This window comes from Mus caroli, chromosome 14, assembly GCF_900094665.2.
Source record: "Mus caroli chromosome 14, CAROLI_EIJ_v1.1, whole genome shotgun sequence".
In the NCBI taxonomy this organism is placed as follows: Eukaryota; Metazoa; Chordata; class Mammalia; order Rodentia; family Muridae; genus Mus; species Mus caroli.
Window position 1 is genome coordinate 58,162,970 of NC_034583.1, and position 18,951 is coordinate 58,181,920.

Consider the following 18,951-nt stretch of genomic DNA (forward strand, 5'->3'; position numbering starts at 1 on the left):
TCCACCTGCCTCTACCCGTTATTCTAGGACTGGGAGTCATTTTAATTATGTACTTACCCGTAGCGTAGTGACTGTAGTAGGATCTCTATATCTTCCATCTTCCTCTTTCAAGTTATAGCCTTCTGGTCTTTTGTCTCTTTCACTGATTTTCCATAATTTTATTGTTTTATCTGGGGGAAAAAATGAAGAAAGCCTTCAAAAACAGCAGGAAAAGATAACCTCGCTAGAAAAGCCATTTTAACTATGCCATCAACTACTTTACCTAAACAAAGTTTATACCATGCCCCTCCCCTGCCAACTTTTTTGAGACAAAGTTTCAGTGAGTAGCCTTGGCTGGTTTAAACTTTCTACATAGACCACAGGCTTCAAACTCAAAGAAAGATCTCCTATCTCTTTCTCCCAAGTGCTGGGATTAAAGTCATGATCTACCATGGCTGGCTTTTGGTGTGTGTGTACACCTCAGGTGCTAGAATTAAGAGTGGTGTGTGTGCTCGCGCGTATGTGCGTGTGTGTGTGTGTGTGTGTATACACCTCAGGTGCTAGAATTAAGAGTGAGCCCCAACTCCCAGCACAAGCTATTCTTAACAATAACAACAAAAAGAAGCCACGTGCTATTTTATAAAGTATAAGTAAGATCTCTAACTCTCAAAAATACTTAGAACTGTTTCAGGGGTATAAACACATATTTATGTGCACAAACAAGCAATGGACTCAGCACTGCCTATTACTGAGCTCCTCATATCCTATCCCAGCATATCTTATGGAAGACCAGTTTCAAATATAGATGTATTTTCATATACACTTTAACCCAGTCTCTCTAATGTCAACATCTTATGCAACAATTGTAATGCTTGTCATGTGTAACACTAGCTAAGGTGTCCCTGAGACTCGAATACATTTCCCACTAACTAACACCCTTTTCCTGTCTGTCCCAGGATCCAAACACCATTGCATTTTGCCATCAAGTCTCCTTAGTCTTTAAATCTGCCTCTCAGATAATTTGTCTCTATCTAGGCAGCTGTGAGCAGCAGGGGTGTGGTCCTTCAATGAAGGTCCTTCATGGGGTATTTAGAAGAACACAATGGTGAAGTGACCTCCAAGCTCATCATACAAGGGTACAAACTCTGTCAGCATAATTGGTGGTTGGTAGCTGATGTTGCCAGGCTTCTCCACCACACACTTTGCACACCTGCTCACTTTATTCTTTGGAAATAAAATCTACCCTTGTATTGTTTGTATAATCTTTTACTATGTATGAATTTTTGTAGTTATAATTCTAAAATGGTATTTTTATACAAAACTAAGACATTTTGAATGATCTTACGTAAGCAAAATTGAATACCATAGTTTTAAAATAGCCTAGAAGCCATTTTAAAAGTGGTATAAGACAACTGCTACAGGGAGACACCAGTGCAGCCATTTCTACTGCCTACTTACAACACTTGCTACAAGATGAAATGTAAACATAAAACTTCTGGCTTCAGTAACTCACAGTCTACCCCTAAGCTTGCCTCTAGATCCTGTCTGTGATTGTCCTGTAACTAGGTTCTGTTTCCTGTGTGCTATTAGGCTTACAGACAGATGACTGATACCATTAATCACACTTTTTCTTAACTTCAAAAGACATAGACATCACTTGGAAATCCATTTCTGAAGATGAAGATGATAAATCTGCCCCTCCCCTCCACTATCTCCAGCCAACCTACACTCATCAACCTTATACATGCTTCAGATAGGAAACTAACACACCAAACTTTCAGACAGGAGGAAATTAGTTTATGTCTCTTATAGTTACAGAGAAAAACAAAAACAACAGAAGCCCTCTAAAGCAAACAAACAACCCCTAAAACTGTGCCACCATGTGGTTGCTGGGATTTGAACTCAGGAACTTCACAAGAGCAGTCAGTGCTCTTAACCACTGACCCATTTTTCCAGCACCAGTGTTTTCAAATGTAGGCAGCCAGTGCGTTTAGAGATACTGCCCACTGTCTACAGATACAAAACACAGACCCCCTGGGCTAGCCATAGGAGCTCCTAGTAGCCTCACCCCCAAACAGCCTCCAAGTGCTTAGTGCCTAAAGTAAGGTTCATCAGAGGTGGGCCTGGTGACACACTCCTATGATCCCCATCTCAAAACCAAATAAAGGAAGGCTTATTTAATGACACTTTTGCTGTAAGAGCAAAAAAGTGTCTATGGAAGCTGCATGGACATACACAAATGAATGACAATTAATGATCTTCATTGAGAAGACAGGTGGGACTTGAGCTCGAACTGGGCCTCATCATTCACTACTGTTTCTACTTGAACTCTTGAAAGCCTATACTTAAACTTCCCTTTAGAAAAAGTCAAAATAGAAATGAACTGCCACGAAATAGGTCTTGTGGCCCAAGCTTGTCATTTCAACCTGGGACAGCTAAGGCAGAAAGATCCCAAGGTCAAATTTGCTTGAGTTAGGAAATAAACTCAAGACCACCACATGAAACTATGAATCTACTTCAAGGAAGGAAGGAAGGGAGGGAGGGAGGGAGGGAGGGAGGGAGGACAGGGACAGAGAGAGGGAGAGAGGCAGGCAGGGTAAGTAAGTAGGTAGGTAACCAGGTATAATGCCGAATGGCTTTAATCCCAATACTCAGGAAACGGGGAAGCAGAGCTCTGCAAGTCCCAGGTAAGCCTGGGCTACATGGTTGAGTCCCTGTCTCAAAAAAAGGATGTGGGGGTTGGGGAGAACCACTACTTCTGGAGACCGTAGTGTATCTGCCTAGCTTGCTGTGTATCAGCAAACATTCAAAGCCACAAACTCTACAATGTAAAACACATTTCCCAGGGACATTTGTTTCTAAAAAAAAAAAAAAAAAAAAAAAAAAAAAACAAAAACAAAAACAAAACCCACAAAATCAAAAACAGTATAATTGTGTTATTACTTGACGCATGCACATGGACACACGGACACACACACACACACACACACACACACACACACACAAAAGGGTCTAAAGTACTACTTGAAGTACCTCAGAGAAGCTATCATCTGGTGCCTCTACCAAGCATGCCATGTGTTGCAGCCTGGTTATGTTACTTTCTTTCAGAAATAGGTGAAGTTGGATACAGTGGGCATGCCCAGATTTGGGAGGCAGAAGTAGGCTATCAAGACTTCAAAGCTAGCCTGGGCTACTGTTTCATTACTCCCTTGCCTCATAAATACAAAGAAAATACCATTTATGTAAAAAGAGAGGAAGGCAGAGAGTAAAGAAATTTAATTGAGAGAAAATGGGTCTCCAATGAGCCATGGAATCAGGAGTGGCAATGCTTTATGCACTGCATTCCTATAAACTCAATACAGAAAATCACAGGGTACAAGAGTGCACGGAGGGGGCTCTAAACATCTCCCACTGTGTTACCTTAAGTAGTCATGAGTCTAAACACTGTGCAAACAGAAAGACGTAAGTGCTAAGATTTGCTTCTATTAATAGTTAGATGAGAAAATGTGAGATTTCAGATTAAAAGTTTTAGTAGACCATTACAACCAGATCTCCAAGTATCACACCCACCTCTGCAATCTCAAGGTCCTGATTGATAAGCCAGGTCACATTTTACACACACACACACACACACACACACACACACCTCTTAATTTGTCATGCAGAACTTCACAATTTGGCCAGCATCTCACAGAGTTCTAACTCTTCCTAACCTTTCCTTACAGGAAGGTATCACAGCTAATGAGAAGATTCCTCTTCCACTCCTGCGGCTCAGAGAGAAGAAAGTGACAAAGTTAAGGAAGGAGGGTGCTCTCCTAGAGATCATCCTCTGTAGCGTTGGAAAGGAAGAGGAAAGGAAATAAACATTTTCCTAAGCATTGGTTCTACCTGCCAAGTTACCATGTAATATATTCATAACAGTGCTGTAACTCAGACACTGCTGCCTATATCTGCTGGTAAGGAACAGTCAATATTCAGGTTCAGCCAAAGGAGACAGAAATAAAACCAGCCTAAATAAAAGTTGGTAGTACCCATAAATCTAAAATTTGCAAGGTAACAATATGAGAAGCAAAAGTAGTAGACTTTACATTCTGTACAGGGAAGGGCCTATATCCTCTGCAGGACATGTGCCCATGTAGTGCCTGAAAGCAAAAGACGAACACTTACCGTTGGTAGACAATAAAAACTGGGCAGCATTTTTCTGGGGTAACCACCTAATTTTGTTGATCTTCTCTTCTATTTCTAAGCTTTTCAAGTAGTCAAATTCTGGCTCATGGCTCTGGAAGGTGCTGTAAACATTGTATTCTCCTCTGCTATGAGACTGGATTTTGTTCTACAACAGAAAAAAAAAAATATTGGACTATGTTGAGAAATATATCAAATCATAATCAATTCCAACAGACTGAAAATTGTAGATATCCCAACTAGGCTGCTTTATCGTATATGCTACTGTACTGTTTTCTGTATTTAAAGGCCTTTAAGGAGAAAGAAAGCTTTATAAAGAATAAGAAGAAAACACTTAAGAAAGTCTCATTTAATAGGGAAACAGTAGACCAAATACAAACTGATTTGATTAACTTGCATATTAAATAGCACGGTTATACTGTTAAAGAAGAAAACTGAACACCCACAGTAATAGATAATATTTAAAATTTAAAATTAGGAAGACACTGCTCAGAAACAGCTGGCTGGAACACATTTTGTCTGCTCTGTTATCTAATGTGATGGTTGGCCTTCTTGTCCTTTCTGAAGCCTCCTTTCTGCATTTCACTACTGAAAAGCCGTAAGAAATGTGCTCTCATAAATCCAACAATCCATGTCCTACTTCAGATAACTTTGCTGCCAATTAAGTATATAACAGCAGCCTGTCAATGCCTGCCTGAAACTCTGCTTCATGGCTTACTTTCCTGAGTTCTTTCTGATCACAGGAACTTTACACACTGATGCTTAGTGCACTTAGTGCCAGTCTGCTGATCGTCCAATTGAAGGGATTTGATATAAACACTACTTGTGAAGTGTTTCCATTAAGACTGGTAGCCTAGCAAAACTAAGAATTTTAATCACACAATTTCATCTTGTGACCTATTATACAATTGGAAATATTTTCATAAAAAAAATTAAAGTAAAACTTACTAGAATCTTTGGAAAAGCAGATTAAATGAAAATACAACTGTATGGATAAGCAATCACTTTAATGAAAACCAAGTTATCAAGTGAAATGTTTATAGTTAGCAAAATAGCCATCTTTTCATCCACATCAGAAGAAACCTGTTAAATTATCTTGGAAACACATGCTTTGGTTTGTTTCTTCTAACAATGCAGTCAGGACTGTTCACTTCTTCTTGCATACATCAGTCATTAGTGAATGGGCTGGTCAAAACATTTTCAGAATGTACCAAGAACATATCCAACCATGGGGTGTGTTGGTGTACCACACTCATATGTCAAATTCCACAATGTATTTGTTTTTTCTGTATACTCAAGCATCACATGTTGTCAGTCTTACACACCTAAATTTACCCAAACAGCTGCATGAAATAATAAATGAATCTACAATTGAGTTATCATTATGAAAACTATTTTAGTTTTTAAGATCATATTTAAACAATGATACATAGTACTATGAATATCTAAGGCTTAAAGGGAACAGAATCCCCTATGTCAAAAGTATACCCTTCAAGTACCCAGTGTACAAAAGAAGCTACACGCTGAGTTATTTCATGAAAACCACAAACCTATGAAAACAACATTTTCAGAAACAGAATCAGAATACCAACAAAGATTCCTCAAGAATCTCAACAAGGTCCACACCTGACCTATTTGAATCTATTACAAAAACATAAAACAAACAACCACCCACTAGGAGTCTGGCAACCATAGACTACAAGAAACATCCTTTCCCTAAAGGGAAAAAGATTTACCGAGAAAATTGTATCTTAAGGTTAAAAGAAGCCACATGCCACTACACTACAGAAGAGAAACTCACTCCCAAGACAAAGTAATAGAATAGATGGCCTAGCACTGAAAAAACAAAAACAAAACCCCTCAGACTCCAGACCTGAGCTTGCAGCCAGCCTGGGCTTTTCCTCCAACAGAAGAACCTATGCTTAGGTTAAGCAACCATGGCAGCTGTTCTCTAATGAACCCACGACAGTGAAAAGTATGAAGAAAAAGAAAAAGGTAAAGTGTGTTACCTTCAACACACATCAACGTCACGTGACTTTCTGCGATTCACTTAAAACAAAAAATGAGGCCTGGAGAGATGGCTCAGTAGTTAAGAACACTGACTGCTCTTCCAGAGGTCCTGAGTTCAATTCCCAGCAACCTCATGGTGGCTCACAACCATCTGTAATGGGATCTGATGCCCTCTTCTGGTGTGTCAGCAACAGTGTACTCATAAGTAAATAAATCTTTTTTAAAAATGAAATAAAATAGCTCTCATACATTTGACCATGTTCTGTGCTTCAGTTTTCTTGCAGGGCCTTTTAATACACCTAATTTCTTAGTTTTTGAGCACCACAAAAATCTATTTTCTTTACCATGTGCATTATGTGTAAAATTTTGCCTAACAGAGTCACAAGTGGCTTATCCTCAACACCTATACTAGTGTCTGGGATGTAGGAGCCTTCAGTTTCTGCCTGAGAAACAGCACTTGCAACAGAAAGGACTTAGCAAACTACATAGCTAGCAACACAGAAACAGCTTCCAAACAAGCTCTAAGATATACTTAGATTCACCAAAAACAGTACAAAACCCAAACCACATATTTCCAATAGAGCAACAACAGAAGAGAATCCCCAACACAGAAGACTGCCCTAACAAGCCTCACAGCCTAGTACGTAAGACAGCTACACTGCACAGGGACAAGGAGACACAAAAGGCTACACATATGAAGAGGCAGGTTTGGATTCTGCCCATGGTGGTCTTGTTGTGTAGAGCCCTGGAAGGCCAGCACCTATCTCAAAAACACATTACCTCCCACAGGTTAACCACTGGCCACAAACTGAACACCTAAAATACTATAATCAAAGGGATACTCACTCACTCACCACATTCCTCCACTCCAGAGTTTTTGCTATATAAACAGGCTTGCCTCAAATCTGTGATTCTCCCACACCAGCCTGCCCTGTGCTGGAATAGTGCACCACAATGGATGGGGTTAATAGCTACCTCCTTTGTTCATTCACCTACTTTTCAGCTTTTAGAATGGGTGTATTGGTTATTTTCATGAACTGCACTACTGAAAAGTCCAAGCCCCATCCATTTTATACCTTCCATACGTCAGCACTTCTAAGATTGCATCCCATTAGAATGGAAGATGCAGTGACTTCTAGTCACCTCAGGTGGAGGCTTTGGGAGTAATAGCAGCATACCGCAAACCTTATGTATTTGCTCTTTATTTCACCACCGTGACTGCAGTCTCTTTATAAACTGTGAATAGCCACATGTCCAGTAAGGAGGAGATAGATGACAATCCAGATATAAGAGGCATTCTGGACACAGACAGACAACCAGAAGAAAGGAACTGCCTCCATCAAAACGTAATTTAAAAAAGCAAATATACAAAACAAAGAAAGTAATCTCAAAACAAATCATATATGGTGGCAGGCCCATCTACTGTAAAACCGAAACTTGAAAAGCCAGAAGGTCTCAATTCAGAAAGATTATGTATGCCAAACACGACTGACTACTACATCCAGCAAAGCAACCTCTCATAATGGTAGAACAAAAATTTTCCATGGTTAAAATGGACTAAATAAGCCAGGAGGTGGTGGCACGCGCCTTTCATCCTAGCACTCCAGAATAGAGGGAGAGGCAGAAGCCAGCCTGTCTCAAAGCAAAAACAACAAAAGACTAAAAGCAATGTATGACAAGAAAGTCAGCTTTACAGAAGATTCTAAGGAAGGGAAAAGTGAACTTATCTACAAGGCCATAGGAAGAATAAATCACACTAGAGTAATAGTTAAAACTAGACAAAGAACAACACCAAACACTACAAAAGCAACAAAATAGCAGAGGCAGAGAAACCGTTTGTCTCAAAACAAATTATCTCCCAACTGGGGCCTGAAAGACAGCTCAGCAGCCAAGTTGCCTGGAAGCCTAACAACCAAAGTTCAACTTCCTAAATCACCATGGTGAAAGGAAAAGAACCTGTTCTACATGTGTACATGGCATGCGCACAAACACACACACACACCCAGAAACATACTTGATAGTTTGAATAAAAATGGTCCCCATATGCCAATGTTGGAATGAGTGTGGCCTTATTGGAGGAAGCCTGCCTCAGTTTCTTTTGGCTGACTGCCCTTCCAGATATAGAAGTCTCAGCACCGTATCTGCCTGCATGCTGCCATGCTTCCCATCATGACGATAATGAACTAAACCCTGAAATTGTAAGCCAGCCTCAATTAAATACTTTCCTTTATACAAGTTGCCATGATCATGGTGTCTCTTCATTAATAGAACTAGACTAAGACAGACAGACAGACAGACACACACACACACACACACAAACACACACAGTATAATTTTAGCCAGGGATTGTGGCATATACCTTTCAGTAGTAGGCAGAGATGGCTATAATATAAAGTGATACCCTTTCTTGTTAGGATGATTTTAAAAGTCTCTCAACCAAAATTAGTCTAGAGTTACATGGATTCACTTCAAAGAACATCAATGCTTTTCCAAAAGCATTTCATAAAATAGAAAAGACACAAAACCCTCTTGCCACCTGAATTCAAGAATACAAACAAAACAGATCATCAAGTTGGCTTCATTCCAGAGATGTAGAGATGGATGGCTCAAGATATATTATAAATTACATATATACACATATATGTAATGTTATAAATTACACAAATGGACTATAGGACAGAAATTGCATAGCCATCAAAATAGATGCAGAAGGGCTTTTGACAAATTTCAACATCCTTTCATGTTAAAGTCCTGAAGATAACTAGAATAGAATGTACTTTAAGAAAATAAAGGGTATATAAGACAAACCTATAACCAACATTAAAAGGGGAAAACCTCAAAGCATTTACAATAAAACCAGGAATAAGACAAGGGTGCTTCCTCTTTTCACTCCTATTCAATACAGTGATGTAATTCTTAGCCATGGCAGTAAGAGAACCAGGGGCTCAGTGGGTCAGAGCACTGGCTACTCTTCTAAAGGACCCAAGGTCAATAAATGCCCAGCTCTAACTCCAGTTCCAAGAGATCTAATGCCCTCTGCCGTCTTCCGGGCTTTACAGGCAACAGGTGTGCACATGGTGCACAGGCATTCATTCAGGCAAACCATCCATAAACATTAAAATAATAATAATTATAATTATAAAGGAAGATAATCTAATATTACCAGATAATATGATTCTATACCTGCGACTCAAAAGAGCACCAAAAAACTCTCAGATCTGATAAACATTTTTGTGTAACATATCAGTAACAATCATCCGGAGAAAAATAACAGTACGTCAGGGAAATGACCCCCACTCTAATGCTTAACACCAAGATGAAAAAGCTTTCCAGAACCTACTACTTTGTAAAAATATACTTTTGTATAAAATAATTTTTGGTATAAAAACTTTATAACCAAACTTTTAAACAATGGGTTTGAAGGGTACCTGGTTGGACAATGCTGCATCCAGAAGGTACAGGTTATAAAATGAAAATTTCAGTCTGAGGACTGGCTTACCTCCCTACAAGTCATTAGTGAGGGAGGCCCCAAAAGCACCCAAAACAACACAAGCTATTGTTTTTGCAACTGGCTATCCACCATAACTAGATGGAAAGACCCTGCTGCCAAAACACTAGACCAATTATAGGACAAAAAAAAATCAATCTGGAACTAATGGAGAAACTTCCATACTGGCTGGCTTCCATAGAGGAAAGGTACTACACAGGCTGCTTGGGAAGAAGACATCAGCGTTCTTAATCAGCACTGGACCTTGCCTGCTACAACACCAACCTTAACAAGAAAGACATACTCACCTAGCCACAATGGAATGGCTGTTACAGAGGTACAACTACTTAGTTGAATTTGAGGTTTGTGCCACAGGGGGTAATTCATGTGTGGAGCTGCAAACTTGGCCAAAGGCCCGTGACTAAGGTCATAGGCTGAAGGTAGAAGGGGTGGTCCTACTCTGTTATTTTGCTAACTGTTCATGCTATCAAACTGCCTTCTAAATATTTATGTTATGCCCATAGGTTTTAGTTACACTCTCTACTTACTTAGGCCAGGGAAGGTTCTTTTTGCAGTGGGCAGCAGTTTATAATACAGAGAGACTAGCAACTGATCAAAGCACTAAGAATTAAGCCACTATGAGTGTTCCGCCCTAAGTATATTAACTTACCACCCCTACCCACATTTCAATAAACATCCCAGAAAGAGTGGAAAGAATGCACAAGCTAGAAGTTGAGAAGGATGCTGTGAAATATTTCTCTGGACAAGATTAAACCATAGCACTAGTGAATTCACGGCAGAAGTGGTTACCTGCACAAGACTTAAACAAGAATCAAGCCAGTCAGCATTTCATTTGGATGGAGAAGGGACTTATGAGGTTCCTTTCCTAGCTGAAGAGATATACTGGCAGTTGGTAAAGGCTGGGGTGGGGGATGGGAGAAAGGAGTCATTTTTCTTTCAGGATGTGGACAATGGTAGGTTTCCCAGAATCCTGTGGATGGCCTCATACCCATGTATACATATGGGCAGCACTAACTGGACTGTGTGTGGGCTTATAAAAGAAGGAAGGAAGTAGAGGAGACAGACAGGAAGGGTTAGGGTGCAAGGTAGAAATGTTAAAATATGTATACAAGAATGAAAATCACAAAGAACAACAACAACAACAAAAAATGCTGGTTAAAAAGAAAGAAACCAGCAACTCTAGTGGTGTATACCTTTAATCCCAGCACTGAGAATACAGAGGCAGGAGGATCTTTGTGAGTTTGAGGCCAGCCAGGTCTACAGCCAGGTCAGCTAGAGTGACAGACAGTAAGACAAGAATGTCTCCAAAGAAAATCAAAGCAGTCAATCACAGCAACTGCTCATCTCACCTGAGCATCCATGCAAACCACCAGACCCATTACAACCCAAAAGGCAGCTGGAACCCTTCTAAAGCCTGGACTGTTAGCATAAAAACAAAACATTCTGATACGTCTTTTGTTCTCAAAAGCGATTTTAAATTGTAAAACCAAATAAGGAAGATGGGTAATCTACTTTAGGACATACTGTAAAGATTTATTGACCACACCATGGCTATGATTACCTCGGAAAAAAAACTCTTTACTTTTGTGCCTCAATTTCTCTATTAAAATAAGCAATATACCCTTGTTATGTAACTTTCTGGGACATTTAACCTAAAAATAAGGAAAAGATTATTGTAGCTCCTTTCCCTTTTCCAGGAACACACTTTCACCAATATAGATGTGACTCCCTCACAGCTTGTGCACACACTTATTAATCACTGACAGGCCCAGAGTTACACTCTAAGACATGGCTTACAGTATGCAAGACTGATTAGCAGAAATACATCAATTAGTAACAACACAGGTTTGGGGATAAATCATTACTGTTACTTAACCAATAACTTAAAAAAAATTATATATACTGAGTGATCCTCAAAATAATGCATATAAAACAAATGAAAAGAATTCTTTTTCATATCATGCAAAAAATTTTATATATACTGAGTGATCCTCAAAATAATGCGTATAAAACAAATGAAAAGAATTCTTTTTCATATCATGGCATGATTACCAAAAAGTTTCCCATTCTGCTCATTTTTCCTCAAACAGTACTTATTTAAAATAGCATTTCAGAAATTTTAGAGAGATTTCAGAAAATAAGAAACTACTTTCTTTTCTTAAGAACATTGTTTCTTTCAACTGGGGGTGTGCCAAAGCCTCCATAAGGAAGCCAGATGAACCTCTAGGTGTCTCTCACCTCCTTTGACCATAAGTTCTAAGAATCAAGCTGTAGGTCATCAGGTTTGGCTGAAGGACCTTTATCCACAAAGGTGTCTCACCATCCCGAGACTACTCTCTGATATGAACTGCTAGGCTTATTTTCTGACACACTTATAACCATTTAAACAATTTCCCTTTGTCCGGTTTTGCTACCAAGCACTATCACTGGTCCGGTTAGAAAGATTCTAGAGTGCTTTGACAACTACTAAACTCATACAAAAGCATTCATTTGCCTCATTTATCCTAAATTCCCATCCTTTTTTGCATCTGATTTGACTTTAATAACAAATTAACACCTACAGAAAGTGGAAATTACTTCATCCACATGCAAAATATTTCCAAGTTAGCTTTTAGTTGACAACTTTCATTTTAAAATAGCAGTGACCTCAGCAAAGAACTGGAACCGCACCTCCCCACCCCCAGAATGGGAGCCTGTATGCACTGCCCTTTGCCTTCGGGATCAAGCACAGTAACTGAAATTACTTTTGCACGTTCTTTCTAGCCAGTTGTAGTGGCATATTCTCATAATCCCAGGACTTGGAAAGCAGAGCCAGATGACCCAAATTCAAATTCTCTGCCAAATTCATTGTTGGCCTAGGCTATATGATATACTGTCTCCAAATAAGTAATGAATGAATAAATAACGTTGACATTTGGGGGGAATCTAATACAAAAGGCAGTTAAAAAAGAAAAAGAAGCTGGGCCTTTAATCCCAGCACTTGGGAGGCAGAGGCAGGTGGATTTCTGAGTTTGAGGCCAGCCTGGTCTACAGTGTGAGTTCCAGGACAGCCAAGGCTACACAGAGAAACCCAGTCTCAAAAAACAAACAAACAAACAAAACAAAACAAAAAAAAAAAAAGAAAAGAAAAGATATGCCAAAAGTTCTAGAGATTGGCTATATCTTTCTAACTTAATATTTTTATTTGTAAAGAAAGGAAGTCCCATTTTACTTTCTTTTAAAGATAATTATGATCAAGTTCTACCTGTTTGAACAAATGGGCTGGGGATGTGGCTCAGGTGGCACACTGCTTGCCTAGCATGCATAAAGTCTGTCCCCAGTAAAAATAAAACTCTGCATAGTGCTATAGGTCCATAATCCCATCACTTCAGAAGTGGAGGAGGCAAGGTCATCAGAAGTTCAAAGCCATCCTTGGCTACATAGTTAAGTTCTAGGCCAGTCTGAGATATCTGACACCCTGGCTCAAAACAAATCCAGAAACAAAAAACCTGATTCTGCCTCCTTTCCCACCAGATCACTCTTTGTCAGACAAAGGCTTGAGTCTTATTTTTCTACTTTCTTCCAACCAAAAGATTAAATTAAAGGAGACATATTTAGTGTTTGTGCATCTTCTATTCAGACACTATTAATCATTTCTTTTAAAATTAAATTACCTACCTCACTGGGGTGTTGTGAGGATTAATTCATTAGTGTTTCTAAAGCACTTTGAGATCCTCAGGTCAAAGGCGCTATAGAAGTGCAAAGTAGTCGTATTATTACTAGATTCTTTGCTTATTTAAGGAATTTTACAATCCTTTAAAACCTTACCCTGTGTTTTGATTTAGACATTTGTAAAATCCTGCAATTTATCAACATTAAATTCTTTGAGTATGTTACAGACAGACAGGGACAGATGTTTCAAAGCCAATTGTCTTAAAGGTTACAACTTGACATAAAAATGACTGGAGCAAGCTTGGAAATATCCAGTATAACAAACTGTGTCCATACAAAATTCTTATGAAATATCCTGTCAATGAGATTTACAAGTGTGCATAAATTATAAGAAAAACAAAACTGAAATGTTCTTAACCTTAGACTCTGTATTTAAATTTTTTCATTCTTAAGAGGAAAGGGAACAGTATCCAAAAAAAATTATTTTAAAAGCTAGCACTGTGTTGATGCATTAATTACATTCACATAGGTGCAAGCACAACACAGACATTTAAGGCTAGTAATGGTTTTTGTATGAACTGATTTGTAATTTGGCTGATTTTCTTCCAATCAACCTTACCCTCAATTACACAGAGCAGCTAAGCCTTGAGAGGTCAACTTATCACTGAGGGTAAAGGCTTCAAATCTGGCTCAGTCTCAGATTAATCAACTACTTCCCACCCTCTTCTCTACCAAAGGCTTTTACAATCCAAATGGGTTTTCAAATAAAAGCAACAAAGGCATACATACAGGAGCACACACACAAACCATAAGCTATCTGCAGACAAATATTTACTCAGGGTCCAGCGTTAAAGCTGGATTTCTCCAGCACAACCTCCAGTCTCAAGATCAAACTGAAAAGGCGACACTGAACTGTCAGTACTTACCTCCTGCTCTTGTTGAAAGATGACAACTCTCCCACCTTTATCTCCTGTGGCTAGTAATTCTCCAGAATGATTAAACTCTACTGTAGAAATTATATCTGCTGTATAATTGAAACAAAAACAAAAAGACATCAGTTTTTGACCCTCAACTCACTAAGGATGTTCCTATCAACATTCTCGATCTATGCACATCAGAAACAAAGAGATCTAAAGTCTTTCCATAAAACACTTTCATTTGGGGGAGAGGATCCCCCAAATAAACCGACTCAAAGCCATTCAACCAATCAGGAAGATAATAATAAATGCCAGGTTTGTAAATATTTCACTTAATTTGCGAATGAAAAAAGAAACCAGACACTTATTTGTGGGATTTGCTATTATAACCATGTATATGTGTGACTTGTAAAAGGGTGACTAGGCCAACAGGTGCATGTAGAAGTCAGAGGGCAAGTTTGTAGAACAGGTTCTCTTCATCTTCACATAGTTTCCAGGCTTGCACTACAAACACTGAACCGCCCTGAAAGCCCAGTTGGTGGGTTGTTTGGAAAAGTGGTCTCTTGTAGCCTGGGATACTCTTGAACTCCTCATAACATCAAACAATAATTATTTTATTAATTTTCTAACAATAGTTTTTATTGGTTTAGTTTTCCCAGACAAGGATTAGCTGAGTAGTTCAAGTTGGCCTCAAACTTGCTATCCTACCACCTCAGCCGCTTGAATGAATGCTGGAGTTAAAGATAGATGCCTCCATACCTGGCTTTATTTACATACTTTCAATGAGCATGGTGACACTGACATTTTTGGTTTTGTTTGCTGGAAGGGTTACTCTAGGTCCAACTCTGAAGGAAGACTCAAGTATGCTAAGAGCTCACCTCTGCTGCTAGGATTATTATATAAACTCAAAGCCTTCAAAATCAGGGCAGAAAGAAGCCAATGAGTAGTGCAGGCCAGTTACCCCCAGTACTTGGGAGGCAGAGGCAAGAGCATTAGGATCAGCCTCTGCTACATGAGACCCTGTCTCAAAAACCAACAAAAACCAACAACAAAACTCTAAGATATTATAGAGAGGGGATATTTTTAATAATTCAGATGGAATTCTAATAGTCATAAACCCAAATTGTATTCTTAAAAGTCAGTAACATATACACTCTTTGTTTGTTTGTTTTGTTTTGTTTTTCGAGACAGGGTTTCTCTGTGTAGCCCTGGCTGTCCTGGAAATCACTTTGTAGACCAGGCTGGCCTCCAACTCAGAAATCCCCCTGCCTCTGCCTCCTGAGTGCTGGGATTAAAGGCATGAGCCACCACGCCCGGCTACATATACACTCTTGGGTACAAAGATAACAAATGAGCTGAAAAAGAGAATTGTGTCATGAAAGCTACCAAAATGGGAACACTCTTTAGATTTAAGTAACTGGCTCAGGGGTTAAGAACACTGACTGCTCTTCCAGAGGTCCCAAGTTGAATTCCCAGCAACCACATGGTGGCTCACAGCCATCTGTAATGGGATCTGATGCCCTCTTCTGGTATGTCTGAAGACAACGACAGTGTACTCATGGGGGAAAAAAAAAAAGTTAAGTAACTATTCTGTATTTTATAAAAGCAATAGTAGTGACACCGCAATCAGAATCATTACATTAAATGTGACATATTGCCCAGTACAGAACATTATGTTCTCATAAATATGAAATGTCAAAGACCAAAATACTCTTTTAAAAGAAAAGGAACCTAAAAATGTTATTTTACAATCAAGACTGTCTTACTAATCTTAGAGCATTCTAATATGGTTAGTAGAAAAAAGGAATCCCCCACCCCCACTCACTCACCAACTAACACTCAGCAAATTTTAAACACATAGATTTATAAATTATGCAACAAAAGCAGTCTTTAAAAGGCTTCATCAGTTCTTACATCAATTCGAGTTTATAATGGATTCATTCTATGAATATAACATCTCCTTTTTAAACTATTACCATCCAGGCTTGCCCTTTGCAGGTGAAATAATCACTTCTTTGGTGGGTGTGACTGACAGCAGCATTAGTGGCCTATTTTTACCTTGCCTGTTCTTGCCATCTACTTTTCTAAAAGTCCTTAGTGTGGCGTAATAAACAGATAACAGATAGCCAAGAATCACAAACTTTAACAGTTGTTTTAAAACTCAAAGGAAAACATCTGCTTGTGGCCTACAGAAACTGTAATAATTAATGACAAACACTGCACATCAATGGACCAAATTCTCGGCCCTATCATTTTCTCTGAGCTGTGAGGCAATGCAGTTAATCGCTGGTTTTATAATTTGAAACAAGAATGACTTTTCAAAGAAGTAATTTGAAAGAAACCAACCAGTACAGATATGCAAGATTTCTGAAGTTGAAAGCTGAGCATGTGCTAAATACCCGATAAACAAGAGATGGGAAATGTAGTTACAAGTTGAAAACTATGGCCTACCACCCTCTCTGTAAGTACCTTCCTGGAGCCCAGTACTAAAAACTAAAGGTAATTTACTAGCTGGTTAGCTAGTAAATTGAGAAAGTCTGACAACCTTAGTTCTTATATAAAAATGACTCCAAGCACATAATGGATACAGATATATAGAACTACAATGTACCAAGTGAGCATTAAATACATCTATTTCCTATTCACAGCACTAACTGTATTGTTTTTCATTTTCCATGTATAGAGGAACAATGGAAAACTGTAGATATCAAGTATGATAGGGGGTGGTGCTACATACAAGTGTCAAGAGTCAAGGCCAAGAGTCAAGGCCAAGACTCAAATTTAGCAGCCATATGGTTTCAGGAGCAGCATAGGGTTCTGTAAGTCATGAAATGAAGGTAAAGGAATACAGTCTAGGCATTCAATTTGGGGCTTTCCTTTCACACCGACAAAGTACCTGTACTCAACAAAGCACCTAGAACCAAACAAGTTTATACCTTAGTAATGGCTGAGCAATAACTAAGCACTTTACACAGCATCCACTACATTAAAGACACCAAGGGTACCGAGTGATCACACATTCTAAATTTCACCTCTGCAAGAAAGATGAACAATATATTCATAAGGAGTTAGTAAATGTTTGAAAATAGAATAAGAAAACATAGACACACATTCACAAAACTGCCAAGGAGTTAAGACAAATAGCTCATGGGTCAAATGCCTATCTAGATAGACTCTAGGTGAGAAACACCATCTCAAAACTAAGGTAGGGTAGCAAAAGCAAGGGTTGTTTGAGGTCAATCTGGTCTACAATAGGAGCTCTAGGCTACAATTACCCTGTTAAAAATAATAAATAATTCCAGGTGGTGGTGGTACCCATCTTTAATCCCAGCAAGTTAAGGAGGAAGAAGCACAAGAATCTATGAATTCAAGGCCACCCTGCTCTATAGAGGGAGTACCAGGACAGCCAGAGCTATACAGAGAAACCCTGCCTCAAAAACCAAACAAATGATAATAGTAATGTCAAAGGAAAAATATAAAACACAAAAATTAATCCTAGCACATAAAGATCAAATAAATGTGTAGAGATGCCTATCATGTTGCACTTAGGACTGACTGTAGCTCAGAGGAAGAGCACAGTTTTAATAGCACACAGGACCCATTTCAGCCCCAGAACCAACAAGTAAATGACTACAAATAAAGGGAGAAAACCTAACTGGAATAAACCGCTGAAGTGTGTCTAGCCATCTGGGTTGTAGGGTCCTGCAAGCTGTACTTCAAAATACAAAGTAAAGGCCAAGCTCATGCCGAGCCATGCCCAGCTGTTATGCATCTTTAATTGTACCCTTAAGTCTCATAAACGGCAAGGGAAGAGAATTCTTAATCCTACTTCTGAGAACTAGTGTTATTTTAGTAACTCAGCAGAGGGTAGGTACTGTGTGATTGAACATCTCAGTATCAAAAGGAAGGTCTCTATCATAAAAGTGCCATCATACCAGTTTTCTAAAAGTTACAAAGCAGTTTGATACTCTAAGGACAATATCCAGAAACTGAAAACAAATCACCTGAATGTAGACAGGTAAGAGATGGGAAAGCTATTACTGTATCATTTCTACTGGAACACCAGAATACTTTCTTTTCCTTTCTTTTTTTTTTTTTTTTTTGGTTTTTCGAGACAGGGTTTCTCTGTATAGCCCTGGCTGTCCTGGAACTCACACTGTAGACCAGGCTGGGCCTCGAACTCAGAAATCCACCTGCCTCTGCCTCCCAAGTGCTGGGATTAAAGGCATGTGCCACCACTGCCCGAATACTACCAGAATACTCTTATATACTACTCAAATAACTAAATGAGAAAGAAATCAAAAGGCAGTAATCTGCTGACAGATCACTTAACGTACTGTATAGGCACACAACACTGCAAACACACACAGGGGTGTGCAGGACTTCAGCACTGTGATGGTGAATCTTCAGTGTCAACCTGACCAAAGTTGTTGGCACCTGTCTTAGTCAGGGTTTCTATTCCTGGACAAAACATCACGACCAAGAAGCAGTTGGGGAGGAAAAGGTTTATTCAGCTTACACTTCCACATTGCTGTTCATCTCTGAAAGAAGTCAGGACTAGAACTCAAGCAGGTCAGGGAGCAGGAGCTGATGCAGAGGCCATGGAGGGATGTTCTTTACTGGCTTGCTCAGTCTGCTCTCTTATAGAACCCAAGACTACCAGCCCAGAGATGGCACCACCCACAAGGGGCCCTCCCCCCT

The 18,951-nt window shown here is 39.2% G+C and overlaps 1 protein-coding gene across 2 annotated transcripts in view; it reads right to left on the reverse strand.

The window, feature by feature from the left end:
• The window catches only part of Ppp2r2a (protein phosphatase 2 regulatory subunit Balpha), a 58,642-nt gene that overhangs the window by 10,613 nt on the left and 29,078 nt on the right, over positions 1-18,951 (reverse strand). The window contains exons 3-6 of one of the 2 annotated variants that reach the window (XM_029468831.1): positions 14,260-14,357; positions 13,340-13,410; positions 4,147-4,312; positions 58-170 (exon numbers count right to left, since the gene is read on the reverse strand). Coding sequence is in view for 1 of the 2 variants with exons in the window: in XM_021181967.1 (XP_021037626.1) it covers positions 58-170; positions 4,147-4,312; positions 14,260-14,357 (377 nt within the window). In the remaining variant the exon portion in view is untranslated. The remainder of the gene's footprint in view (positions 1-57; positions 171-4,146; positions 4,313-13,339; positions 13,411-14,259; positions 14,358-18,951) is intronic. The other variant, XM_021181967.1, reaches the window with a different exon arrangement.